The sequence below is a fragment of the Piliocolobus tephrosceles genome, chromosome 13 (assembly GCF_002776525.5).
Source record: "Piliocolobus tephrosceles isolate RC106 chromosome 13, ASM277652v3, whole genome shotgun sequence".
Lineage (NCBI taxonomy): Eukaryota > Metazoa > Chordata > Mammalia > Primates > Cercopithecidae > Piliocolobus > Piliocolobus tephrosceles.
The window spans coordinates 6,744,520-6,770,777 of NC_045446.1; the positions used below are offsets into that span (position 1 = coordinate 6,744,520).

Here is a 26,258-nt window from a genome sequence, read left to right on the forward strand (position 1 = left end):
CCAAAAAAAAAAAAAAAAAAAAAAAAAAAAGATTCAAAGACAAGCTGGGGGCTGAGGGGCTGTGTGTAAAGTCAGTTGTCCCTGTACCCACCTGGTCTGGGTCCCTCTTTCAGAGCTGCAGCCCTCAGTTCCTGCAAACCAGTGCTTTCTGGCTGCCCCAGGTGGATGTCTGCTGGGGGTGGTGCTGTCCACTCCCACCTTCGGCTTCAGTCTCTTCCCCTCCCCCCCCCGCGGCTTCCCCCTCTTCCTCCCCGCTCCCTCCTCCGCTCTCCCACTCCCACCCATTTGCCTCTTTGTGTCTCCTCTTTCCTTCCCAGTCTCGTCCCTTCTCTGGTCTCACCCCTCTTCTCTTGCCCCCGCCTCTTTCTTCAGCACCCCCTCCCCTCTGCTCCCCCCACACTGGGGCTGCTTTCTCCCTGACTCAGCAAGGTGCTTTATAAGGTGCTGAGGGGCTCAGTCAAATCCAAACCACATTGTGCAGACTCCACAAGGAGCGGCTGCGAGGTGGAGGGAGAGGCTAAAGCTGCTCCCCTTCTCCCTCCTTCTTGGCCCCCTCCCTCTGAAAGGGTAGCAGCTAGGGGAACCTCCTGGCTGGCCTCAGTGCCATGCACCCATGGGCATCTGCCTTCTTGACCTTGGCATGGGCATCAAGAAATCACTGGGCTCACCCACCAGGAATGTCACTGAAACTCCAGAGTCCTGGCTGGGGGGGCAGGGAGGAGGTGCAGCGGTTGGGGGTGGGGGGGCGGAGGGAGGCCCTAAGCACTTTTCACAAGGGTCCCTCCAGGCAGTTTTCATCAGTGCTGCTACTGAGGTCCCTCAAAGTCCCCTGCCCCCCACCCCAAGCCAGCTCTCCTTTCCCAGCTCTTTTTCTCCTTGTTTAGGAAAAAAAAGGAAGAAAGGAGAGAGAGGGGAAAAAAAAACCAACAACAAAGTCTGTCCCACTCCAGTGAGGTAATTGAAAACAAACTTCTTCCCCACCCCCCCGCCCCCCCACCTCAGTGCTCGCAGTACAGAGAAGGGAAGAGCTGCCCCGGGACCCAGCACTGGCCATGATCACGACGCCTGCCCAGGCCACAGGCTGGAGGCACTGGGGCTGGACTGGCAGAGTGCCCTCCCTTTCTTCCAGGGGCACCAGGAAGGAGTGGGGGACAAATCTCTGATGCCACTCCAGGGAGAGGCATCACCTTCCAGGTCTGGCCCACCACAACAACAACACAAGCAACTTATTACCCAGTGATTTAATTGGTGGTGTGGTTATAGGGCACCCAAGTCTTGGGGACCACATGACTGTCCCCCAGGAAAATCATGAAGCAGGGCAGTCCCCAGCCCTGGGTGAGAGCTGCCTTCACTGAGCGTGTTCTCCCTGGCAGCCCTTGGAGAGGGAAGAGGGGACCCCCTCTGGGGGGGTCCAGGCATACCCCCAGGTATCCTGCCCAGCAAGTCCCAACCCAGGCCTGCGGGAAGGAGGGGGAGCCCTCACTGCCAAGCCACCCCTACCTCACCACCGGGAAAACCAACAACCCGAAACCCCAAAGGAAGGAGATTGCCAGGCGTCTTCATGGGGAAGCATTTCACAAATGGGGACGCTCGGGCGGTCCATCGCCTTGAATCGGAGCATTCCCGCTGAGTCACCCAAGAAGCCTGTGGTGTTGAAACTGGTCCGGTGCCTCGTGCTGATTAATGAATTACAAATCCCCCACCCATGTGCATTCTCCCTGGTCACTGGAGGAAGAATGAAGAACCTTGTGAACTTGAGGGAAAAAGTCCCGCCAAGTGGCCTCTTCTCGCCTCTGGGCCGGGCAGTGGGCCTGCGGTGCCCTCTTCCTCCCCCGCAGGGGGCATTGTGAGCTGGTTAGTCACCTGCCCCAGCCCCAGCGCCTCGCTTAGCTCTAGCTTTTGGAAATGGGACAAGCGGCGGGACAATAGGCAAGGGGGGCGGTCAGCCCAGACAAAGGGCAGCAGGAAAAACACCATCACTTGCTCCCAGGCCAGCTTGCTGGCATTTGGGAGAATGTGTCATTGCATTTACTCAAGGGGGAGGAGGAGGGAAGGTTAGAGATGAGGAGGCAGAGGTAGGGTGGGAGCTGGGACCCCGCACCGGGCAGGGGGCAGGGGGTGGTGTCCCCAGGCCAACGCCAGGGGAGAAGCCCACCCGAAGCCGGCGCTGTCCACCGGCTCCCGGGAGTCCTCAGACGGACTGATGGCCTCCCCGCCCCCTCCCCCAGGCGGCCCAGGGTGGTACCGCCACAGCCTCGCCTCACCTCACCCCCCCTCGGTGCTGTGGGAGGGAGAGGGAGCCCCAGAAGCCCTCCCTTCCCTCCTCCCCCCTCCTACCCCCACCCCGGGGAGGGCCGCTACAATTTGTGGTTACAGCTTTACACGTCAGCCGGCAAAAAAAAAAAAAAAAAAGTTTGCAGAGTGTCCCACACCGAAAAAAAAAAAAGAACCCGAAACCGAGCGAAAAAAACCTGCGAGTGGGCCTGGCGGATGGGATTATTAAAGCTTCGCCGGAGCCGCGGCTCGCCCTCCCACTCCGCCAGCCTCCGGGAGAGGAGCCGCACCCGGCCGGCCCGGCCCCAGCCCCATGGACCTCCGAGCAGGTAGGAGCCAGGCGGCCGAGGCCCCGGCCCCCGCCCCGCCGAGCAGCCACGAGATCCGGTTCCCGTCCTGCCTTGACCCCCGGGAGCCCCGCGCCGGGGCCGGGCCACAGAGCTGGGCTCCAGCCGGGGGAGGCACGGCTGGGCGCCCTCGAGAGGGGCCAGGCGGGGACGCGGCATTCCTGGAGTTCGCACGGCGGGGCCAGGAGATGGCCGGGAGCAGCGGGGAGCCCGGACCATAGCAGACCTGGGGAGGCGGCAACCTGGAGCCCCAGCGAGGCGGGTCCCAGGAGCCCCAGCCCCAGAGCCCCGCGCACAAGTCGGGGCCAGAGAGTCCGAGGCGGGGAGCGAGGCTGCGGATGGGAGGAGGGGCTGGGAGAGGAAGAGGGAGGGAGGCCGGGGAAGCCCGAGGCCGGGCGGCGGGAGGCGAGGGGAGGCCGACACCTCGGGCCGCGCCGCTCTCCCTCCCCGGCCCGCCGGGAGGGGTAGGAGGGCGGGCGGGAGGAAGGGCGGGCGGCGGAGAGGAGGGCGGAGGGCAGCGCCGAGCCTGGCTGGGCCGGGCCGGGCCGGACCGGACAGGCCGAGCCGCGCCGCGGGACTCGCGGCTTCCTAGCTGCGCGCCGCGCGGCCGGAACCCTCCATGGTGCCCACGGCCGGGGAGCCGGCGGCAGGTAGGGGCGGCGGGCGGCGGCCGCGAGTCCCCCGGGCCACCGTGGCCTGGGAGTGATTATTGTTGGGCGGGGGGCGGGCGCAGACGGGCCGGACCCGGCAGGAAAAAGTCTGTCACCGGCCAGGGAGCGGCGGGAGCAGCCGCTCAGCCCGGGCAGGAGGGGAGTTGACGCGCGGGAAAGGGCAGCGCCGGACAGAGTCCGGAGCCGGGTGCCCCGGACCCCGCCCCCGCCCCCGCCGCTGGGAAGGAGCGACCGGGCGGGAGCGGGAGGGGGCGGGGCCGGGGGCGCCGGGGCCACACAGGGGGAAGGCGCAGCGCCGGGAGGGGGTCCCAGAGCGAGAGGTCACCGCCGGGAGGGAAGGCCAGCTGGCGACCGCCGCCGTGCAGCTTTCCGGCCGAGCCCCTCGAAGGAAACCTTCGAAGGAGTCCCCGGGGCTCGCCAGAGTCCCCTCATGCTTGCTTTCCCCACCCGCTTTCCTTTCCACAACTCCACGCAGGGCTCCTGGAGCCCTCCCTACAGACCCCCGCCAATCCCAGAGGACCTCTGTTCCCCCAGGAACTCCCAGCCTGGCCCTCCCCCCTCGAGATGTGAGGGGCTGCCAGGAGAGGAGGGGAGACGGGCAGGTGCAGGCTAAGCCCTGGAGAGAGGCTGGGGGTGGGGGGCACTGGGCACACTGCTCTGCCGGGTCCTCCTTCTCTGACCCTGATCCAGGGACACCTCTGTGCTTTCACTGCCCCCGACTGACCTCCGCTACCGCTCAGGAGCACATGTTGCCCCTCACACCGGACAGGACGGGAGTACACATTCCCCTAACAGATCAGACCGCTCCAGCCAGCTCGGACACCCTCGCTACCCTGCAGCCACACACTCCACCAGGGGAGGAAGCAAAGATGGCAGTTGTCACCCGGCAGCCCCAGAAGTGACACTGCTGATGGGTGCAATGGCTCCCTGTCCCCTTCATTCACAGTCCCACACTCTTGTCCGTCACACTTCTGCATGCCACCCCTGCACACCAGCCACTGGCTGACACTTCACATTCCTCCTCACGTCCCACCTCTTGTGCACACCTGGCTTCTGCACTCTCCCCCAGCCCCTCCCGCACCCCTCTTGATAATAACACCCTTTCCAACTCACCCACCACTGCCCTGGACTCCTCCTTCACTGCTCCCCCTGCCTCTGGCTCTTAGTGGGCTGCTGGGCTCCCCCCTGGCTCCCCGCTGGCCTCCCTAAGCACACCCAGGGCCCTCTTGCGGCACAATCAGGAACCCTCTCGCTCCAGCCAAAGCCCAACTCTTGTCTCGCTTGCTTGGTTACTGACTTCAAAAGGCAGAGGGGCTGGCCCACCCTCAGCTTCTTCCCCTGGGCCTCAGTGACTTCTGTCATTTAGGCTGGAAGAGAAGGGCAGGAAGGGGAATGCTGGAGAGGAGAGGAGAGATGAAGCCCGCATGTTTCCTGTGGGAGGAATTGAGCATGCATAGTGTGACCTCCCTGTGCAAGCCCACAGTCACCAAAGGGGTTGGTGGCAAAACTAGGTCTCCCAATTCCCAGGCCCATGTGTCCCCACTCACCAAGCTACTTCTCAGTGGCCTGGGGGAAAGGGAACCAAGGAAAAGGCAGAAGGGAGAGAAGTAAGAGAGGGGAAGGCAGCAGACCAGAGGGTAGAAGGATGATGGGTTTCTGTGGGCCTTTGCCTGGGAAGGCAGGTCAGGACACTCCCCTTAGGGCAGTTTCCTACAGTCACAATGCCTGGACCTCACCCACTCCATCCCTCACCCACTCCTCACCTATCCCGCCTAACCCACTCCATCCCTCAATTCCCCTCAACGGACCCCTCCAACCGCGCTGGTCCTGGTCTGGCCTTTCCTCCTGGCTCCCATATTCAGTCCAGCCTGAGGCCACCATGCCCCACCTCTGGAACTCTGCAGTGCCTCCCTGGCTGCAACATTTAGGGCTCATAGTTGTTAGCCTAGCTCTTATAGTCCCAGGTGCAGAGACTCCCATTGACTTGTCCTACCACCCTAACCACCCTGGTACATCTGCACGGCTGAGCCCTCACCCTCACTGGGAAAGCTCAGCCCGGGGGCGTCCAGGCCAGGGACTGAGGGGCAGCTGGCTAAAGTGGCTAAAGACATGCACACGGGTGCGCCTGCCTGTGCAGCTGTCTGGGTGGCCGGTCACTTCCTTGGGCTGAGAGAAAGTGTGTGTGTGTGTGTGTGTGTGTGTTCATGAGGAGGGCCTTGGTTCCCAGGGCCCAGGGATCTGGATGGAATTAGGAGCTGGCGGGGGGGGGGCCAGGAGGGGGGGGGGGGGGCTGCTGCAGGAAACGTGAGATGCACTCATTAGCTCCTCACGTGCTCAGCCAGATTTATAAACACACAGAGAAGACGGGATGTAAACAATCAGTGGGCAGCAGCCAGAGGCAGAGCTGAGGCCGGGGCCGGGCTGGGGGCCAGGATTGGTGGGGAGAGGGAGAGGGGGACCCAGGACACAGCCCCAGTGGTCGGGGTCCACCTGCACACCATGAGCCTAAGGGAGGATGGATGAGGGCTCCAGGAAGCCCACCATGCACTCTCCTCAGGAGGCAAGCGAGCTGTGCTAGGTTCCCGAGCTCACAACTACACCACAAGTGTTCACCCCACACTGCTTTCCTCCTGCTGCCTGAGACACGGGCATGGGCATGGCTTGCCCAGAGTAAAAGCTGTCATAGCAGGGGCAGAGCCCTGTCCTTCTACCCCCCTTTCTCCTCTCCTAACCTCTTCTCCCTCTGGATTCCTGAGAGCCCTTCCCTCTTTCCAGTTCTCTCTGTGGGCCGTCGGATCCTTCTGTTCTCCCCTGCCCCCCCACCCCCAGCCTGCAACGACACAGTTACCTCAGAACTGAAATATTCCTGGAAACACCGGCCTCGTCTGGTTAATTTCATGAGCCGTTTTTTCTGCCCAGATGACTTAGTTCTTGTCTATCCAAAGGCTTCTCCCCCTGCTGTCCCTGTGTAGGGAGCTGATCTCCCCTAGGGATGTCCCATGGGGCTCAGAATGGGAGAGGGATAAGTCCCGATCTGGGTTCCTGACTATACCTCTTGGCCGTGACATAGGCAGAACCTAGAACTCCAGTCAACACTTGGGTAAAGAGGGATGCCTAGTTCCCAGCTCCTGCTTCAGTTGGGACCCTCAGCCTTGCCACTAACTTTGAATGAAGCCAGACTCGATGCTGAAAGCAACCTCAAGGCTGGGAGGGCCGCTGCCCAATTCAGCAGGTCTCCAATCTCCAAAACTAATTCTACTCTGTGCCCATAGGATCCTAGAGGTGACTGCCAGATCCCCAGGCTTGGAGTTGTGTTGGAATGTGAGGAACAGGGAGGAGAAAGGAACTGAGTTAGGCAAGAGCCAGGGGTAGAAAGGAAGAGTGAGGAACGCAGCATCCAGGAGGAAGCCACAGGCTCAGAGGGCACAGGAAAGGGGGAGCCAGTCTCCCTAGGGAGCAGTTGAGTGCCTGACCCTACTCTCTGTCCTAAAATAAACGCGTGTACACACACTCACACTTGCCTCAAACCAAGACCCTGTGACTGGTGGTACCCCACCCCCATGCTCCCTCAGTAAAGCTGGCCAGCCACACATCTGAAAGAGTCCATACTGACCGGGGGCCACTGCCGAAGTCCTCACTGACCCCTGTCCTCCATAAGAGATGTTTTATACAAATGGAGTCTTGCATCCTTCCTAGTTAGTAGCCCTCTCCAAAACTCTGCCCCAGCGCTGTGATTAAACCTAACCTAGTCTTCATTCTTTCTTCAAATCCCATCCTAACCATGGGCAAAGTGTTATATCCATCTAAGTTATTTCTACCTATCAAAGCAACCTATGTCATTATAGAAAAATCTGAGAGTATAAAATATGAACTATAGGAGCGGTGGGAAGGTGGCAGCAAAAAAAAAAAAAAAGGAAAAAAAAATAAAGGAAAGAAACCACTCGTGACCTCACACCTATTCAAGCTGAAAACCCAAACTAGCCCTGCTCTTCATGACATAAGCAGTGCCCCATCTGGTATCTAAACCGACCAAGTCACAGCCCTCCAGCTCACCTTCTGCCTGCCCAGACCTCACCACATCCCCTGCTGGACTGAAACCTCAACCACACTAAATGAACCAAATCCCAAGTCTAAACTAATCTGAAACTTTTAAAGTAACCCAGTCCTTAAATCTAACCTAGCCCAATGCCAATTATATCTATCCTAGCCAAACCCTAACTGCCTTTGCCAGTCAAAAGTGTCCACTCAATCCTCACCTTGGTCCTCACTTAAAATCCCAGAAAAGCATATTTCCCCACTGCCCATGTCCCTCCTTACAGCACCCAACCCTGGCCTCTGGACTCCTGGTATCCTGGGATGTTCAAACTCTGCAGTGCCATCAGCCAACAAGCCCGACTCATCAAATGCACCTCTCTCCCTTCCTGTCCCTACCCTCGCAGGCTGATGGAAAGGCCTCATTGAAGTCCAACTTTTCCCCACCTAACACCAAGAATGGCATGAACCTCCACACTGCCACCATTCCCTGAGAGTGAGCACTAAATCTTCAGTCTAACCCCACCCTACGCTTCCTGCATTCAGGAATCACATCCTAGAATATACCCAAAACTAGCCCCATAAGGCAGCCCGACCCTGGTGGTCTAACCCTATACCTTGCCTCCTATGGACGACTGTGTTCTTGGCGGCCGCCTCTCTCCTGCTTCCTCCCTTGGGGCTGACTGCTCGGCCTGCCAGCTCTGACATGTGCTGTCTCCCACCCTCTGACTCCCCTCAAGCTGCAGTGGGACTAGGAGACTGGCAGGAAGCTATAGTACAACTGGAACACAGGCAGGTCGACCTGCAGTCCCTAGGCCTGGCCCCATCCCTCCATGCACACACACATATATGTTGGCACACACACAGTGGCACACATGCCAAAGACTCTCTCAGCTGACACACAGATACACTCTCAAGTATCTACTGATAGACACTTATGCGTGCCAAGTCCTCATCCTCACACACACACACGCCTCTCTTTCTCTCCCCTCTCGCCAGGAGTGTTTTCCCTCCTCCATCCCCTCTGCCTCCCATCTGGTGTCCCACCCTCACCCACCTTCCAGCCCAAGGTGGGGACAGACACCTGAGGGGCTGCCAGACGCTTCCCCGTGTGGGCCTGGGCCGCACTCATGCTTCTCGTCCATCCTGCCCACAGGGGACTCGTGGGGGATGTTAGCGTGCCTGTGCACGGTGCTCTGGCACCTCCCTGCAGTGCCAGCTCTCAATCGCACAGGGGACCCAGGGCCTGGCCCCTCCATCCAGAAAACTTATGACCTCACCCGCTACCTGGAGCACCAACTCCGCAGCTTGGCTGGGACCTATGTGAGTATCCAGAGTAGGAGTCTGGGAGTTGGGGAGGAGTGAGGAGTTGGGGGAAGACAGTCCTAACCGTGGAGGGTCCTGGTAAATGATGGGGTGAGGAGGGGCTCTTTGGCTCCCACCAGTCCCCCTGTCTGGCTTATCTACTGCCCTTCCCTCTTAGGTGGCCCCCCCACCTCCCCATCCCTCGCCCCAGGACTAGGCATGTGGGCAGGCCTCGCACCCGCCTTGGCCCATTGCCCCACTGGCTGCCAGCCCAGCCGCCCGCCTCCCCCGGGGGCTGGGGAAGTCTCCTCTGTTTACACCGTGTTGTGGTGTCTCTTGCGCGGGCGGGGTTGGGTGGGGATGGAGGGGCCCCACCTCCCATGCCTGCGTTCCAGCTCGCCTCTACCCCCAGACCTGGGGCCCTGCTGCTCTGGACCCAGGGGCCTCCCTTCCGTCTGCCTCTCCCATCCTAGCTGGGCCTCCTACGGGGGTCATGGGGGAAGGGGACTGTAGGGAACCCAGGCAGTAGTGGCAGGGCGTTTAGGGTGTGGATGGAGGTGATGCTATAAGGATTTGGGGGTGGTCCAGAGGTGTTCAGAGAGCCCAGGAGAGAAGGAAGGAGGGTCGGAGGAGCCGAGGACCATGGGGAACCAGCCCCCTCTTCCCGTGTTCCTCTTCCACATCCCAGACTCTACTCTGGAGCCAGGGAAAGAAAAGGGAGGAGGGTGGCGGGGGAGCTGGCTCCAGCCCCAGGATACACCGAGGAAATTAGTTTGTCTCTGTGCTTGTCAGCGTGTGAACCTCCCCCTGGGCCCTTGCCTATCCCAGGCCTCTCCCCTTGCTTCTCCCTTCTTTCCCAGTTACACATCTCCCTCATCCCTTTCCCTGGGCCCCAGCCGCTCCCCAGAGGGTTGGCAAGGGCTCTGCCTTCTTCCCTATACCATGCTGTCTTCCATAGCCTTCCTCCTGTCCTACTCATGAGACTGCCTCCATTTCTTCCTTCTGCAGCCTAGATCCTTTCAACTGAACCCTTCCTTCGGAGTGTTAGTGAGTACCCGTCTCTCCCCAGCCCCTCAGCTGGTGGGCCCGGGTGTGTCAGCGGCAAATGGGACTCTGGTGCCAATGGGCTCCTCTCATCTCTCTCTTGTTCCTTGTGCAGAAAACCTTTGCTTCATTCCACTGCCCCCTCTAGTTCCCGACCCTTTTTCTCTCCTGGCTTTCCCTGCCAAATTTCTCGAAGGAGTGGTCTACACCCTCTGCCTCCACTTCCTCTCCACCCACTCACTTCTTAACCCCCTGCAATCTGGCTTCCAGGCCCCAGCAGTGGTTCTCTCCAAGGTCGTCAGGCACCTCCTTGCCAAGCCCGACAGTGTTTTGAAGGCTCATTCTCCTTGCTGTCTGTTTTGCAGCCACACTGCTGAGCACTGCTGCCTTCTCGAACTCCTCTTCCTTGGCCTCTGCACTCCCCTGGGCCACCTTCTACCTCTCCAGCCTCGCCCCCTGGTTCCTCCAGGCTCCTCTTCCTCTCTGTCCTGCCCCCACAGCGGGCACTCTCCCAAGGTTTGCCTACCACGCCAATCAGCACGTCCTTCCTGAGCGGCTCCTGCGTCTCCTCCTCCTCTTTCTACGCCTCTCCATTGGAGAGCTCATCACCGCCACTGCTTCAGCTGTCATCTGCATACAAATGATATCCTTATTGGAGAAACTCAGGGAGGCCTTGAATAGAGAAGCCTAGCATGGAGACAGGGCCAGTGTCAGGGGACACAAAAAATAGAAACTTTGGGAGCAGGTATCTCCTCGGTGGTGAGCCAGCTGCTCTGCCCTCCTCCTTCCCCATCACCCTCTCCTTTTCACAGCTGAACTACCTGGGCCCTCCTTTCAACGAGCCTGACTTCAACCCTCCCCGCCTGGGGGCAGAGACTCTGCCCAGGGCCACTGTTGACTTGGAGGTGTGGCGAAGCCTCAATGACAAACTGCGGCTGACCCAGAACTACGAGGCCTACAGCCACCTTCTGTGTTACTTGCGTGGCCTCAACCGTCAGGCTGCCACTGCGGAGCTGCGCCGCAGCCTGGCCCACTTCTGCACCAGCCTCCAGGGCCTGCTGGGCAGCATTGCAGGCGTCATGGCAGCTCTGGGCTACCCACTGCCCCAGCCGCTGCCTGGGACTGAACCCACATGGACTCCTGGCCCTGCCCACAGTGACTTCCTCCAGAAGATGGATGACTTCTGGCTGCTGAAGGAGCTGCAGACCTGGCTGTGGCGCTCGGCTAAGGACTTCAACCGGCTCAAGAAGAAGATGCAGCCTCCAGCAGCTGCAGTCACCCTGCACCTGGGGGCTCACGGCTTCTGACTTCTGACCTTTGCCACCTCCTCTTCGCTCCCCCTTCAAACCCTGCACCCACTTTGGGAGAGCCAGCCCTGTATGCCAACACCTGTGAGCTTCTGGCCCTCTCCTGGACCGGCTGGGCGTGTGATGCGATCAGCCTTGTCTCCTCCCCACCTCCCAAAGGTCTGAGCTGGGGAGGAGGTGCAATAGGCCCTGTCCTGTCCTGTTTCTACAGGAAGTCATGCTCCAGGGAGTCTGAAGTGTTTCAAGTTCGTGCAGAGGCTGTCATGGCCTCCTGCTTCTTGCCTACCACTCGGCCAATGCCCACCCAGCCCCTCAGGTGGCACACCTGGAAGGCAGGAGTTGAGGGGCCACCACCACACATGCCTTTCTGGGGTGAAGCCCTTTGGCTGCCCCACTCTCCTTGGATGGGTGTTGCTCCCTTACCCCCAAATCACTCTATACATCCAATTCAGGAAACAAACATGGTGGCAATTCTACACAAAAAGAGATAAGATTAACAGTGCAGGGGTGGGGTCTGCATGGAGGTTCCCTATAAACCAGAAGAGAAAATACTGAAAGCAGAGGGACAGGGACAGACCACAACAGACCCAGGAGTCTCCAAAGCACAGAGTGGCAAACAAAAGCCAAGCTGAGCATCAGGACCTTGCCCCGAATTGTCTTCCAGCATTACAGTGCCTCCTCTCTGCCCCCTTTCCCAGGGTATCTGTGGGTTGCCCAGGCTGGGGAGGGCAACCATAGCCACACCACAGGATTTCCTGAAAGTTTACATTGCAGTAGCATTTTGGGGTGTGGGGTGGCAGCTCCCCCCAGGCCCTGCCCCCCAGCCCCACCCACTCATGACTCTTAAGTGTGTTGTATTAATATTTATTTATTTGGAGATGTTATTTATTAGATGATATTTATTGCAGAATTTCTATTCTTGTATTAACAAATAAAATGCTTGCCCCAGAACTTAGTCTCTTTGCCCGGCCTCACCCCTCCTGGTGCTCATCAGACTCTTTGCCGCCCCGGCTCCCACTCCCTGCTTCCCTCTGGCGAAGCTGCACAGAGCTCTGGGAAGAGGCGCTCTGCCTCCCCGCACTGGGGTGATGGGTGCACCTCAGACTTGTCCACTCCTGCGCCCACCACCAACCCCTTGATCCCTGAGTCCTCCCACACAGCTTCTGTCTAATCCAGGTTTCCCTCACCCAGCCTTTGCTCAGTCTTTCTCACCTTTCTGGGATTCGTTTTTTTTTTTTTTTTTTGAGACGGAGTCTCACTCTGTCGCCCAGGCTGGAGTGCAGTGGCGCGATCTCTGCTCACTACAAGCTCCGCCTCCCAGGTTCATGCCATTCTCCTGCCTCAGCCTCCCGAGTAGCTGGGACTACAGGCGCCTGCCACCACGCCCGGCTAAGTTTTTGTATTTTTAGTAGAGACAGAGTTTCACCATGTTAGCCAGGATGGTCTCGATCTCCTGACCTCGTGATCCGCCCGCCTCGGCCTCCCAAAGTGCTGGGATTACAGGCGTAAGCCACCGCGCCCAGCCTCAGTTTTTCTTTGAGAGAGTCTCACTCTGTTGTCCAGGCTGGAGTGCAGTGGCATGATCTTGGCTCACTGCAACCTCCGCCTTCTGGGTTCAAGTGATTCTTGTGCTTCAGCCTCTCGAGTTGCTGGGATTACAGGGGTGCGCCACCACGCCAGGCTTTTTTTTTTCTTTCTTTTTTTTTTTTAGTAGAGACGGGGTTTCACCATGTTGGCCATGCTGGTCTCAAATCCTTGACCTTAGGCGATCCACCTGCCTCAGCCTCCCAAAGTGCTGGGATTACAGGCGTGAGCCACTCGCCCGGCCAGCCTCACCTTCCTGGATTGCATTAATGGTATCAAAGGTCTGTCTTCCCACCTTGAATTTCTATTTCTGCCCTCTGGCCCAGCCTCCTTGTGATGAGCAAAGCTATTCATCTGCCCCTCTGGTGCTCTACCCTGAGCAGTCAGCCCCTGGGCTTCACTCCCCAGCTTCCCCAGGACTCCTGCCTGTCTCTGTCCACTGGGGCTTCAGGAGCAGTGACCCTCACTTCAACACCCTTCCTCTCTTCAGGAGGGAAACAGACTGTGACCAAGTCACAGTCCTTAGCTGTAACTCTACTCCTTTCTCTCCAATGTAAGACAGCATATTCCAGAAAAGAAAAACTCAGATTGTGAGAGAATGGGATAGGTGCTATTCAAAGGATGCACTAAGCTCAAACCTCAGACTCATAACCTATGAGTGACCAGTTTCCCCGTCAGTAAAGTGGGGATAATTAAACGCCCTTCTAAGATTGCTGGAAAGGATAACAGGAACAACAAAGGGCAGATGCTTGGCTGTAGCAGCAGCAGCTGTAGTCATTACAGATTACTTAGGCTCTAGCAGCATGTCATGACACTTTAGTTGGGAACCACTGGGTAAGTCAATGGATGAACAGCTCCCACGTAATACATGGATATTTTATGAACCTTGAGAGCTCCTTTGGAGGTTCTAGCAGGGGAGTGAGGCTACTCGTATACCCTTGACTAAAGACTGATCCTCCTCTATCAGGGATGGTTGTCCTCTTCGATCGAGCGCACAGCTTCAGGAGGGACGCACATAGAGCGGTGAGGGAGGAAGGGGACACCCGCCTAGCCAGCCAGATCAGCCGAATCAACCCTGGTGATCAATGGGGTGACAAATGTCACAGCCAGATCGTCCTCACCTCCTACATGAGTATTTTATAAGGGCCTCCTGGAGACAATACCTTAAGTGAAGAAAGTAAGAAATGATGGCAATGTCAATCAGTTGACAAATATTTTAAAGACCTAATTACCTGCCTGTCACTGTGCTAACTGGTGTAGGAAAGCCAAAAGAAGCCTAAAACCTAATTTGGCTCCTGCCCTTACAGAGCTTATAATCTACCTGGGAAGAAAGGCCAATGTACCTGAAATAATAAGGGCCACATGCATATCGTGCAATGCAGACACAGAGCTGCCGGCAAGTGCAAGAACCACTAGAAAAGAGAGAGGTCAGAATGTAGGTGCAAGAGCTACTGACTTGCTTGTGGGTGAGGCAAGCCAGCTCTGCTGAATGTCCCTGAGTCATCTGGCCCAAGTTAGAGGGAACATGCCCCACCCTGAGGGGTCCAGACTCCTCAGGTCGAGACATCTGCCCAGGCATGGCCAGGGGCACCTGCAGGCCCTGCCCCCTGTATAACAAGATAGAAAGGAGAGGGTATCAGGACTGTCTCCATACATAGTCAAAATAAGCCATGGCCTGTGATATGCAAAGCATTAAGTAGGGGCTATAAGGAATACAGAGGTAAGTAAGGAGGAGGTCCTATCATCAGAGAGCTTACACAGTGCTATCCTGTTGAGTTTCTTGGGGGCAGCTTTTGAGTCTTCTTCTTCTCACTATACCAGCACCCAGCTTAGACTCCATCCTAAAGAAGGTGCTCAATGAGTGTGTTGGACAAAACAATCTAGAAAAAGGAATAGAAACCCTTCCCTGCAAATGGTAGAATATAAGGCAGAATTCGATTAAATGCAGAAAGATCCAGGCAAAATACTACAGAAGACTACGAAAGACAGACTGCATCTAGTTAGGTGAAGGCCCTCTAGGCTGTGAGACCTATTAGGGGAGAAAACGGCATCTGAAGTTCTTGCTGACTTCCACAGCTGTATTTCCAGTGCAGAGCACACAGCAAGTGCTCAATAGTTACCTTTTCCATAAAGGCATGCAGTGGGATTTGACACCATTCTTGGAGGATGGGCAGAATTCAGACAGATGGAGATGGGGCAGAATAAGAGTTAGTTAAGTGTGGCCGGGTGTGGTGGCTCATGTCTGTAATCCTAGCACTTTGGGAGGCCAAGGCGGGCTGATCACCTGAGATTGGGAGTTCGAGACCAGTCTGACCAATATGGAGAAACCCCGTCTCTACTAAAAATACAAAATTAGCTAGGCGAGATGGTACAATGCCTATAATCCCAGCTACTAGGGAGACTGAGTCAGGAGAATCACTTGAACCTGGGAGGCAGAGGTTGCAGTAAGCCAAGATCATGCCATTGCACCCCAGCCTGGGGAAAAAAAGTAAAAACCCTTGTCTAAAAAAAAAAAAAAAAAAAAAAAGAGTTAAGTGTATTTGTCTTTTTCTTTTTTGTTGTTGTTTTTTTTTTGAGATGGAGGCTCACTCTGTCACCCAGGCTGGAGTGCAGTGGCGCGATTTCGGCTCACTGCAAGCTCTGCCTTCCGGGTTCACGCCATTCTCCTGCCTCAGCCTCCCGAGTAGCTAGGACTACAGGTGCCCGCCATCGTGCCTGGATAATTTTTTGTATAGACAGGGTTTCACCATGTTAGCCAGGGTGGTCTCGATCTCCTGATCTCGTGATCTGCCCGCCTCGGCCTCCCAAAGTTCTGGGATTACAGGCGTAAGCCACTGTGCCCGGCGTATTTGTCTTTTTTGAAAAAAAAAAGACAAATAACATCTTGAGGGTAAGGCCCATGATTTATTCATCTTTGCATCACTACGGCATTTTAGTGTTTTGTTGTTTTTTTCTTTTGAGACGGAGTCTCGTTCTGTCACCGAGGCTGGAGTGCAGTGGCACGATCTCAGCTTACTGCAATCTCCGCCTCCCAAGTTCAAGAAACTCCTCTGCCTCAGCCAATCAAGTAGCTGGGATTACAGGCGTCCACCACCATGCCTGGCTAATTTTTGTATTTTTAGTAGAGACGGGGTTTCACCACATTGGCCATGCTGGTCTTGAACTCCTGATCTCAATCTGATCTGCCCACTGTGCGCTCCCAAAGTGCTTGGATTACAGGTGTGAGCCACTGTGCCCAGCCCTACAGCATTTTGGTGTAATGCCTGGCACAGTAAAACCTTGATAATTTTTTTTTCTTTTTTTTGAGACAGAGTCCCGCTCTGTCTCCAGGCTGGAGTGCAATGGTGTGGTCTTGGCTCACTGCAACCTCCGCTTCCCAGTTCCAGCAATCCTCCCACCTCAGCCTCCTGAGTAGCTGGAATTACAGACATGCACCGCCACATCCGACTTTTCTTTTTTTGGATTTTTTTTTCGTAGAGATGGGGTTTCACCATGTTGTCCAGGATGGTCTTGAACTCCTGATCTCAAGTGATCTGCCTGCCTCGGCCTCCCAAAGTGCTGGGATTATAGGTGTGAGCCCCTGCACCCAGCCAAACCTTGATAATTTGACTTAAACTGATTTAAAGAGTGTCAAGACATCAGTTAGTATGGTTGCTGTATTAGAGAATTTAAAAAGTGTGTCAAGACAATAGTGTTCTGGAAATTGACAGAAAAGGCCAGGCACAGTGGCTCACACCTATAATCCCAGCACTTTGGGAAGGTGAGGCAGGAGGCTCGCTTGAGCCCAGGAGTTCAAGACCAGCCTGGTCAAAATGGCGAAACCCTGTCTCTATAAAAAACACAAAAATTGGCCAGGTGCGGTGGCTCAGGCCTGTAATTCCAGCACTTTGGGAGGCCGAGGTGGGCGGATCATGAGGTCAGGAGATTGAGACCATTCTGGCCAACATGGTGAAACCCCATCTCTACTAAAACTACAAAAATCAGTTGGATGTGGTGGCGCACGCCTGTAGTCCCAGCTACTAGGGAGGTGAGGCAGGAGAATCGCCGCTTAAACCCAGGAGGCGGAGGTTGCAGTGAGCCGAAATTGCACCACTGCACTCCAGCCTGCTGACAGAGCGAGACTCCATCTCAAAAAAGCCCAAACAAACAAAAAACAAAACAAAACAAAATTAGCCAGGCATGGTGGTGCCCTGTGGTCCCAGCTACAAGGGAGGCTGAGGCAGGAGGATCGCTTAAGCCTGGGAGGTCGAGGCTGCAATGAGCTGTGATCACACCACTGCACTCCAGCCTGGGTGAAGGAAAGAGCTGATCAATAGTCTCAGATGCCCCAGAGGAGCTGGCTGCAGTGAGCCAAGATCCCACCACTGCACTCCAGCCTGGGCGACAAGAGCGAGACTTCATCTCAAAAACAAACAAACAAAAACATCTAGAAAGGTTAGCAAGATCACAGAAGGCTTTTGTTTGTTTTGTTGTTGTTGTTGTTAAATAGAAGTGATCTAAACATGTTATTGCTGAGTGAGTAGGGGGCGGGTGGAGAAAAATGGGGAAGTTTGGCAAATGGAGTAAGAAGACAACCAGAGGAGAGCCAAAGGGTATCTGGGCAGCCAAATAGAACCCGGTGATATCAGCAGGCACCTTTGCCGTGGACCTGCCACCATGGGCGGTGACATTCCTTAGCATTTCAGAGGGAGGGACAGACTGGAGAAGAGGGCATTTTCCAAGGCTGAGGATTGGCAAGGCAGGAACGGCAGAGAATCAAGGGGGATTCTAGGCTGCGGGAAACTACTGGAATTGGCTGGGAGCCGGAGCCAGGCAGTGTGAGCAGAGTGGTCAGTGGAGGGAAACAGAGGAGGGGAATAGGCCAGGAGAAGAATCCTGAATGAGCAGCGCTGGGGTTCCCAAATGCTGAGGATGCAGAAGGCTCCCTTGGTGGTGGAGGGAGAGGGGGATGAGAGCACCATCAGAGAGGGCACTTCAGAGTGTGAGTTCTTGAACTCTCTCAAACAGCCCCTAATGATGGTGACAGGGGATGTGAGCTGTTCCTTCGTGTTTTGGCACTGTGTCCCACAGGCATCTTGTGAAAACGCCAGCACCATGGCACAGGGAGCACCTGGTAGATCATAGGGCATTAGCATTTTCTGTGAGTGAGTCATTGGTTTTCCATCCAGAACTGCTTCAGGAGATTTGATGAGTTTTGTTGGTTATCGAGGTTCTACCTCAAAAGTATGGCCTTAGAGTCAGAGGTCCACGTATCCAGAGGCTAACATGAGACTCTAAGACCTTGAAATGTCAAGGGGTGGAGGGTATGTTATCTCTAGTAGTCCTTATGTCCCCACAAGGATGGGGGAGTGGGCGAGAGAAGACCCTCCTCTCCGTCATCTCCAGATAGCATGTAAGGATTAGAAATCTCGTCATCATCTTGGGTGCTTGGAAATACACCTATGTTTGAAAGAATGAGCATAAAATGGAGAACTATCACTTGGGGCAGGGGCAACCTCTGGGGGAAGTGGGGCTAGAGGAAGCTCTCATGAGAGATGGCAAAATACTCAGACCTTGCCAGTTTTCTACTTTTGCAAAGATTGACCCACCATCCAAGACTTACAGGCTGCCTCATGATATGAGAGACTCATTCAAGCACTGAGCTTACACACACATGCACACACACACTCTCACTTGCCACAGCCACCCCAAATGGGGAAGGGCAAAGGGAGGCCCTCTGTTCCCCTTAACCTAGAGGGCAAGGACTAGTGACTCAGTCCTGGCTGGGCACTCCAGTGGGCAGCTCCCTCTCAGCTTCCCCTCTGCTGTGAAGCTACAACTGTCCCTGCCTTTGTTCCCTCAATTCTCAAGCTCCCTGACTCAGCCTCGTTCCTGAACTTCCCAGCAGGGGACAAAGCCCTTGTCAGTGGGGTGGTGTGGGGGCAGTGGCAGTGAGGCCGATCTGGGGGAAAGCTGTAGGGCCCGAGTTCCAGTCCTTCTTCCAGTCTCAACCTTCAGGGTGCCTCAGCCTTGCCAGTTCAGCAGTCACCTCTAGGCTCCTCCCCAACTTGCCCAGATCTCTCTCTGAGGCCAGGCTGATGGGGTGGAAATGGTTAACTAGAACCTTACTCCCACCCAGCTGGGCAAAGTCTGACACCTGGTGGCCAAGGTGAGGAATGGCCAGAAGGCCCCTTTTCAAGTCTTCCCGGAACTGCTCCAGAGCCTGGATGGCCAAAGTGAAAGAGGTGACTACAGAAGGATGTGTGGAGGGTGGTAGGAGCAGGACAGAAGACAGCAGTGGCAGAAAAACCCAGAGACTCCTTCCTCTGCCCTCTAGCTGCTGCCATGGAAGCACACTAGGCCAGAGAACCTGGACCAGGAAAAGAGGGAGTGTCTGGGAGGGCAGTGAGGGGCCAGGAATGACTGCCTGAAAGAATTCTAGCCCACAGGGTGAGGAATGGGGCCCACGGGGGGGGGGGGGGGGGGGTGTGAGTATGTTGGGGGCGGGGCCACGGGTATTCTGGCTGCCCAGAATCTCCTGAGTGGGACTGACTTCCAGCTCAGGGTAGGTGGCAGAGCCCAAGGGCCCGAGGAAGGAGGGTACTGGCGAGAGGGAAGAAGAGCTGGATCCACCCCACAGCCCACTGGGCCCCAGGCAGCTGCTCCCCCCTCTCCACCTGCCTCCACCTTCCCAGCTCTACCTTGCTCTCCCCACAAACCTCATGGTGAGGAGGCGGAAGGGAATGCAGGCACGGCACAGTGCTGAGGCCCCATCCTGCCACATTGTCTGAGCTACGCCAGACCTAATCCTTCTTCCCTTGAGTGCAGTCAGCGGTGGGCCTCAGCCCCTGGGAAGGTGCTGGGTTCCTTTTTCAGTTCTTTTCTCTCCTGGACCCCCAGGACTCTGGACTTGGCCTGAAGCAAGGGTGTTGGGTATTATTACCAGGCTGAGGTGCAAAGGTCACTCCTACTAGTCTCATCACCAGCCTCTGGGTGTCGGGGCTGACATAAGGGTCTCAGGACATTCCCCCAGGGAGAGAGAACTCAGCACCCAACCCAGACCTCTGGCCTGGCCATCCAGCCCGAAGCCTGAACAGGCTCCAGGACAGCAGTTTAGGGAATGAGGCCAGGATGCTGCCTGAGTAGGGGAAGGGATTCTAGGCAAGAAGGTACAGAAGGTGGATAGGGTTGGAGAGCAAAGAAGGAAAAAGACCTGAGGATGGGAAGGCCAAGGTCCAGCCTAGTCAGCAGTGCACCTTAGGAATCCAGGTGCTGAGTCAGGCAATGCCAGTTGGACAGGGATGGTTCCAAAATCCCTAGGTTCCAACTCTTCCCTGGGGGCCCAACCCCACTGCCATTTAAGAGAGAACAGCAATGCTGCTTGCAGAGAGTTCCCTCAACTCCAAGCCAGAAAGCCAGGCCTAGGGTGCCTGCACTTGAGCTGACCACTCTGAATCTTTTTCTTGGGTCTGGGGGTAGCTGAAGCCTGAGGGAGACATCTTCCAGGCTGGGTGGGTGCCTGAGCCAGGCAAAGCTGGGGAAGCTGGTGGGGACAGCCCAGCCAACATCTACAGAGCAGCTCAGGATGCCAGAGGCTGCCCAAGGAGAAAAGGCAGTAGTCCCAGGCGGTGGTAGGAGCTGCTGTGGCTGCCCAGCAGCACACCCCATTTCACGCTCCCTGGGCGGTGGCAGGGCCCCACGGCTATCAGCTTTCAGGGGTAGGAGGGACTTGGGAATGAGGAGGGGTCTGCCCCACCCATGGCTCCCTACTCCCTCAGGGCTTGGACTCAGGAGGTGGGTGCCATACACCTCTAGAAACAGCCCAGGAACCCTTGCTGAGGCCCTCTGGGGAGGGGGTAGTCAATCCCCCAGAGCCTATATGCCATCCTTACCTAGCATACTCAGCACCTGACTGGACTCAGCACCTAGGCCCTTCCCAGCCTTGGTATAGAGGGCCTCCCTGCTTCCATCCCCAACTCCGCAAGGACACTGTCTCCCTGAATGTGGGCCCCACTTAGTCCACAAGGCAGATGGGGGGATTAGAGTAGGCCCAGCCCAAACAATACAGCAGAAAGGGCCCTCCAGCTCCATGCAGTGCCCTGACAAGCTCCCTCCTCCACCAGCCCGCCTCCAGGACGCCGATGGGGAGTCAGGCAGGACGCGGACCCTGAAGACATGGCCTGCTCCTACACCTCCCCTTTGGTGGTCTGCTCTCCAGAGCAGCTTCCTCCCCTGTGCCCACAAGTACCAGTGGCCTAGCCCTCTTCCAGTGCAGAGCACCCAGACCCCAGAGCAGCGAAAGGAGGAGGCAGAGGCTTCTGAGCAGGCGGCAGCCCAGGAGTCTGTGCCCCACCCTCCCAGTATCCCTGGAAGGAAGAACCGGATGGGATCTCTGGAGGGTGATTAGAGCTGGGCTGGTCCCTGTGCTGGTTCCCAGACTCCCACTGGCCAGTACTTTTGCCTCCTGCCAGGAAGTTGATGAGGGGGAGGCAGCAGTATGGGTGAGTCAGTGATGACAGGAGCCCAAGGGACAAAGGTCATGGGTGGAGAATTGAGAGACATTGTTTACAGCAGTCCACCTCCTCCAGGAGGCCTTCCAATGCTAATCATCCCTGTGGTCCTAACCAATCTCTGACCCACCCTTTCCCTCTTCTGGTAGGAATTATAGCCTCTCACTGACAACTGTGCATCTGTCTGCCTTGTGACAGTGAGCTCCTGGGTGCAGGACAGACTGTGGTTCAACTGGGGCCCTGCAATGCCTGTGACTCTCGGCAGTGATAATCATTGAGCTATACTTCTACTTTCAAAAATTTTTGACATCTATTTTAATTAATATGTGGGAAAGTACTTAGAAGAGTACTTGGCACATGGCATGTGCAATATGAGTGTTAGGTTTACTGTTAATATTTTCTGCTCAGATTAACATTCTTGTGAGAGGGCAGATTTTGCCAGTGAAGAACTGGGGATCAAAACTCATTGTGGTGGGGGAACCAGACCCTTGCTCTGCCTTCCTATTCAGTATAGAATCTTCCTGACTGGTGGGGCGGGCCGGGCAGGACTTGGGACCCCAGGAGAGCCAAAACGGCAAACACTCGGACTAAGAGTGGGCAGCATCTTTGGGCACAGACTGTGAGAAAGGAGGTTTCAGAACCCATGGGCTTCTCCAGCCAGGTCTCCTGGGGCCGGTGGGGGTTGGGTGGGAGCAGGGAAGGGGCCTGGATTAGCCCAAACTCTCTTCAGACCTCCAAACCTGCCCCCACAACGCTGGGCGGGCCAAAGGACCGAGTGAAGGCTCCAGCTGGGCTCTAGGGAGTTACAAACTCGCCACGGGGATTAGCGAAGCTGAAAAGAACATTTGCCTAGGAAGGGAAAACGGGAAGTGAGAGGCTGAGGATAACTCTCTTCAAGTCTCTCGGGACCCACAGCAGACCAATGGGGGCCGGGGGAGGTGGTGAAGTAGGGGCATCCCTACAGGTCCCCCGCCCCAGCCTGCCCCTCCTCCCGCAGCCCACAGCTGTGGCACCGCCCCGCCCCTCACCCTACACTGCCTACCATTGGCTAGCGCCAGGGCCCCGCCCCGCAGAGGCGGCCTGCCATTGGCTGAAGTCTTTCCTGTTTGCGTGCTTGTTGGGGTGGGGGAGGCGTCCCTCCCTGGACCCCGGCGACTTCCTCTCTCGGTTTGTCTGGGTCATCTTGTCTGCCCGCCGCTGGCCTGGCCCCGTCTGTCTCTCTCAGCAGCTGTCTTTCTCGCGCCCACTGGCCGGTCTCTCCTCTTGCCCGCAGTCGCCTCCTTCTCTGCCTGCCTGGGTGGCCGCCATGGGCCGGAAGCGGCTCATCACTGATTCCTACCCGGTTGTGAAGAGGAGGGAGGGGCCCGCTGGGCACAGCAAGGGGGAGCTGGCACCCGAGCTAGGTCTCTGAGGTGTGAGGGAGGCAGGAGGAGTGGACACGGAGGGGCCTAGAGGACGTGGGCGGAGGGGCAGATGGAAGGGGAAAGGTGGCCTGTCCTCCCCTCCCGACACCAGATCTAGCTGCGGGGTGCCAGAGGCAAAGGGGTGGTGAGGCAGGCTGGGAGGTGAGGGGCAGGAGACTGAGGCCAGCCTCGCACTGAAGAGCAGCTGTCATTGCAGGGGAAGAGCCCCAGCCCCGCGACGAGGAGGAAGCGGAGCTGGAGCTGCTGAGGCAGTTTGACCTGGCCTGGCAGTACGGGCCCTGCACCGGTGAGAACCCACCCAGCCCCACGGAGGTGCCTCTCCCAGACAGTCCCGTCACCCACACGTCTCTGAAGTCACCCAAGCGTTTGTGTGACTCTGACCCTCAGGCACTGTCTCCCCCAAACACACACATTCTCCAGCTCAGACTCTACCCCACCCCCCACAAGGCTCCAGAGTCTTCTTCCCACCCTGGCAGGGATCACACGGCTGCAGCGCTGGTGTCGGGCCAAGCAGATGGGCTTGGAGCCTCCCCCAGAGGTGTGGGAGGTGCTGAAGACCCACCCTGGAGACCCCCGCTTCCAGTGCAGGTCAGAGACAGGCCGGGAGGGCTTTCAGGGGAGGCAGGGCCTTCTCCAGGCACGGTCACCCTGCTGTCCTGACCTAAGGGAGAAATGGATGGAGGGTTGAAGGGCCTTGCTGAACAGGCAAGAAGGTTCTATAAGGTGCCTGGCTCAGGAGGACATGCTACTGTAATAATCCTTTTTTTTTTTTTTTTTTTTTGACACAGAGTCTTGCTCTGTCACCCAGGCTGGAGTGTAGTGGCGCAATCTTGGCTCACTGCAAGCTTTGCCTCCCGGGTTCACACCATTCTCCTGCCTCAGCCTCCCGAGTAGCTGGGACTACAGGCGCCTGCCACCACGCCCGGGCTAATTTTGTTTTTGTATTTTTAGTAGAGACGGGGGTTCACTGTGTTAGCCAGGATGGTCTTGATCTCCTGACCTCGTGATCCACCCGCCTCGACCTCCCAAAGTGCTGGGATTACAGGTGTGAGCCACCGCACCCGGCCAATAATTCTTACCTCCACAAGCTAGTCGGGGGCAAAGGTACACCCAGGAACCAACGAACTATCTATTTAGAACCGAGGGGTTTCCCAAGGACTATGGGCATGGCCAAGAATAGCTGGTGAAATCAGATCCAGGGACTCAACAACTGACTCTCTCTCTCTCTCTCTCTCTCTGGGATATCCCTCCCACCCCATCTTCTACAGCCTCTGGCATCTCTATCCCCTATGAGGCACCATGTATGACCTCCTGCCCTTGGCTGTCTTGCTCATCACCCAAGAATCTCAGGACAGAAGCAAGAGCCCATTGCTCCTGCTCAGCTCAACCCCGCTGCAGAGGAACCCTTGGCAGGCAGAACCTGGAGGTGTCAGAGGCTCAACTCCTCCATCTAACCAGCAGGCTCCCAGAGCCCCCCTGGAAGAGCCTGCACAGCTGAAGCAGAGTGCTTCTAGATGGAGAGTGGTCACTGGGGAAAAGGACCTGGCCATCACCTTCCAATACCTGCTGCCTGTCTCCCTGACCCATGGTGTGGCGAGTTAGGCACAGCCAGACATGGACAGTTGATCCATGAGGCAAAGATGCTGTCCTACCTATGGCTAGGAATCAGAGCAGGACTGGCTGAGCTCCCAGGGCAAGGGGTTCACTAATGCTTACCAATAAAGAATATTAAGCCTGGAATCCTGACCTTCAGTCCTTTACTGTAGCCCTGCTTTGACTGGCAGTCCCTAGCAAGTTAGGAGATGGGAGAACCACCACCACAGCTCTTTTCCTTCAAGAAAGTCCTAGGCCTGAGAGGGAGAAGACAGCTTAAGAGACGGAAGAAGTCCTCGGAAGAGCTGAGCGACCTCTGGTGCCCCCTGGTGGCCCACAGGGAAACTATTCATGACTCACCTTCCTAGAGCAGCCAGGGAGAACCTACCTGACACGCCAGCCACCTGGTTTGCTAAGCAGTGCCCACCTCACAAACATGAGTGCTTTGCCAGAGAAGGACCTTTGGGGTCCATGGCTCATGAAGTCCAAGCATATCTATACATTCCCAGCAAGCATCTCTGGCTTCCCATATCAGGGACCACCTTGATCAAAGCAGAGCTGGGGAGGGTCTCAACTTGCAGGACCTGCTCAGACATGGCCATCATCTGAGGGGCTTTGGTAAGAAACTGATGGCTGGGCGTGGTGGCTCACACCTGTAATTCCAACACTTTGGGAGGCCGAGGTGGGCGGATCACGAGGTCAAGAGATGGAGACCATCATGGCTAACAAGGTGAAACCCCATCTCTACTAAAAATACAAAAAATTAGCCGGGTGTGGTGACAGGCGCCTGTAGTTCCAGCTACTCAGAAGGCTGAGGCAGGAGAATGGTGTGAACCCGGGAGGCGGAGCTGGCAGTGAGCTGATACCGCGCCACTGCACTCCAGCCTGGGTGACAGAGCGAGACTCCTCAAAAAAAAAAAAAAAAAAAGGCTGGGCACAGTGGCTCACGCCTGTAATCCCAGCACTTTGGGAGGCCAAGGCGGGTGGATCACGAGGTCAGGAGATCGAGACCATCCTGGCTAACAACGGTGAAACCCCGTCTCTACTAAAAATACAAAAAATTAGCCGGGCGTGGTGGCGGGCGCCTGTAGTCCCAGCTACTCGGGAGGCTGAGGCAGGAGAATGGCATGAACCCAGGAAGCGGAGCTTGCAGTGAGCCGAGATCGCACCACTGCACTCCAGCCTGGGCGACTGAGCAAGACTCTGTCTCAAAAAAAGAAAAAAAGAAACTGACGGTGCTGGGGGATAGAGAACTGGCTGGAGCCAGAAACAATGCTCAGGAGACCCGGGGTCAGGGTATGACATGGAGAATAGAGTCAGTAACCGCTTCTCTAGCGTTACCTTCATATACTGTAGCAGCCCTCCATCCTGGGGGCAGATGGAGGCAGCACTAGTAACTTCTTGGAAACAGGCCTAGAGAGCAGCTAAGTGGCCTGTGTAACCCCTGTCTTACTGAGCACTGATCATGTTTCGGGTACTTTAAATGTATTATCTCGAATCCTCCTAAAAAACCTTCCAGGTAGGTTTTACCGAGAGGGGAACTGAAACTAAGAAAGGTTAAGTAAAGTTGTCCAAAAGCACACAGCAGTCAAGAGGCAGTGCAGTGACCAGGGGCCACTTGCGTTAAGCTCTTCCAGCCTATGCCACAGCTCCCACGCAGCTGCTGAGCACTCACTATGTGCCAGGCACCAAAGGTCCCCTTGGGGTGTTACTAATGGTCAGGAGATGGACAAAAACAAACACGTAAGTTAATTATGTCAGGTAGCAGTCAGTAGTAAGCAAAATCAGAGTTGGGATCAGAAAGGGTCCAAGGATGCCAGGGTGCTATGTTAGAGAGACTGACCAGGGAAGGCCCTCTGCTAAGGTGGCATTTGAGCAGAGACCTGAAGAAAGGAAGGGAGCAAGGTCTGCACCTGAGTGTTCCAGACAGAAGGAGCAACACGGAGAAGCTCCCTGAGGGAGGAGTGTTTCCAGCCTGTTCCAGGAAAGGCACTGAGGAGGCCAGTGAGGCTGGGGGCCAGGGAGCAAGGAAGGGTAGTGGGAATTGAGAGCAGACAGGCAGCAGGCTGGTCCCTAGCGCCATGATAAGAAATCCGGATTTGATTCTGAGTGAGAGGGGAAGATACTGGAGGGCTTGAAGCCAATAAATGACAGTCAGCTGATGTTTCGAAAACATTACTCTGTTGGT

At 56.4% G+C, this 26,258-nt stretch overlaps 3 protein-coding genes across 6 annotated transcripts in view; 2 read left to right on the plus strand and 1 right to left on the minus strand.

Annotated features, from left to right (window-relative positions):
• The window catches only part of RAD9A (RAD9 checkpoint clamp component A), an 81,092-nt gene that overhangs the window by 23,117 nt on the left and 31,717 nt on the right, over positions 1–26,258 (minus strand). The window lies entirely within an intron of this gene.
• CLCF1 (cardiotrophin like cytokine factor 1) lies at positions 2,381–11,935 on the plus strand. Of its 3 annotated transcripts, none has more exons than XM_023186146.2 (3): positions 2,381–2,603; positions 8,481–8,647; positions 10,486–11,935. In XM_023186146.2, exons 1-3 carry the CDS (start codon positions 2,588–2,590, stop codon positions 10,978–10,980), a joined length of 678 nt encoding a protein of 225 aa, XP_023041914.1. In that variant the 5' UTR covers positions 2,381–2,587; the 3' UTR covers positions 10,981–11,935. The 3 variants fall into 3 exon arrangements, with proteins under 3 accessions (XP_023041914.1, XP_023041913.1, XP_023041912.1); XM_023186145.2 differs by lacking the exon at positions 2,381–2,603 and adding an exon at positions 2,610–3,271; XM_023186144.2 differs by lacking the exon at positions 2,381–2,603 and having other exon boundaries at positions 3,280–8,647.
• POLD4 (DNA polymerase delta 4, accessory subunit) lies at positions 22,169–24,217 on the plus strand. Of its 2 annotated transcripts, XM_023186148.2 has the most exons (4): positions 22,169–22,456; positions 22,674–22,763; positions 22,954–23,065; positions 23,746–24,217. In XM_023186148.2, exons 1-4 carry the CDS (start codon positions 22,360–22,362, stop codon positions 23,768–23,770), a joined length of 324 nt encoding a protein of 107 aa, XP_023041916.1. In that variant the 5' UTR covers positions 22,169–22,359; the 3' UTR covers positions 23,771–24,217. The 2 variants fall into 2 exon arrangements, with proteins under 2 accessions (XP_023041916.1, XP_023041915.1); XM_023186147.2 differs by having other exon boundaries at positions 22,674–23,065.

What these genes read in the sequence shown, in the direction of transcription:
- CLCF1 (XM_023186144.2), top strand. Translation starts at nt 8,174, where the DNA reads ATGTTGGCACACACACAGTGGCACACATGCCAAAGACTCTCTCAGCTG. An exon ending in GCAGCTTGGCTGGGACCTAT is followed by an intron (nt 8,648 to 10,485) that starts GTGAGTATCCAG and finishes TCCTTTTCACAG; the next exon opens with CTGAACTACCTGGGCCCTCC.
- POLD4 (XM_023186147.2), top strand. Translation starts at nt 22,360, where the DNA reads ATGGGCCGGAAGCGGCTCATCACTGATTCCTACCCGGTTGTGAAGAGG. An exon ending in GGAGCTGGCACCCGAGCTAG is followed by an intron (nt 22,457 to 22,673) that starts GTCTCTGAGGTG and finishes CTGTCATTGCAG; the next exon opens with GGGAAGAGCCCCAGCCCCGC. An exon ending in GACCCCCGCTTCCAGTGCAG is followed by an intron (nt 23,066 to 23,745) that starts GTCAGAGACAGG and finishes CATCTTCTACAG; the next exon opens with CCTCTGGCATCTCTATCCCC.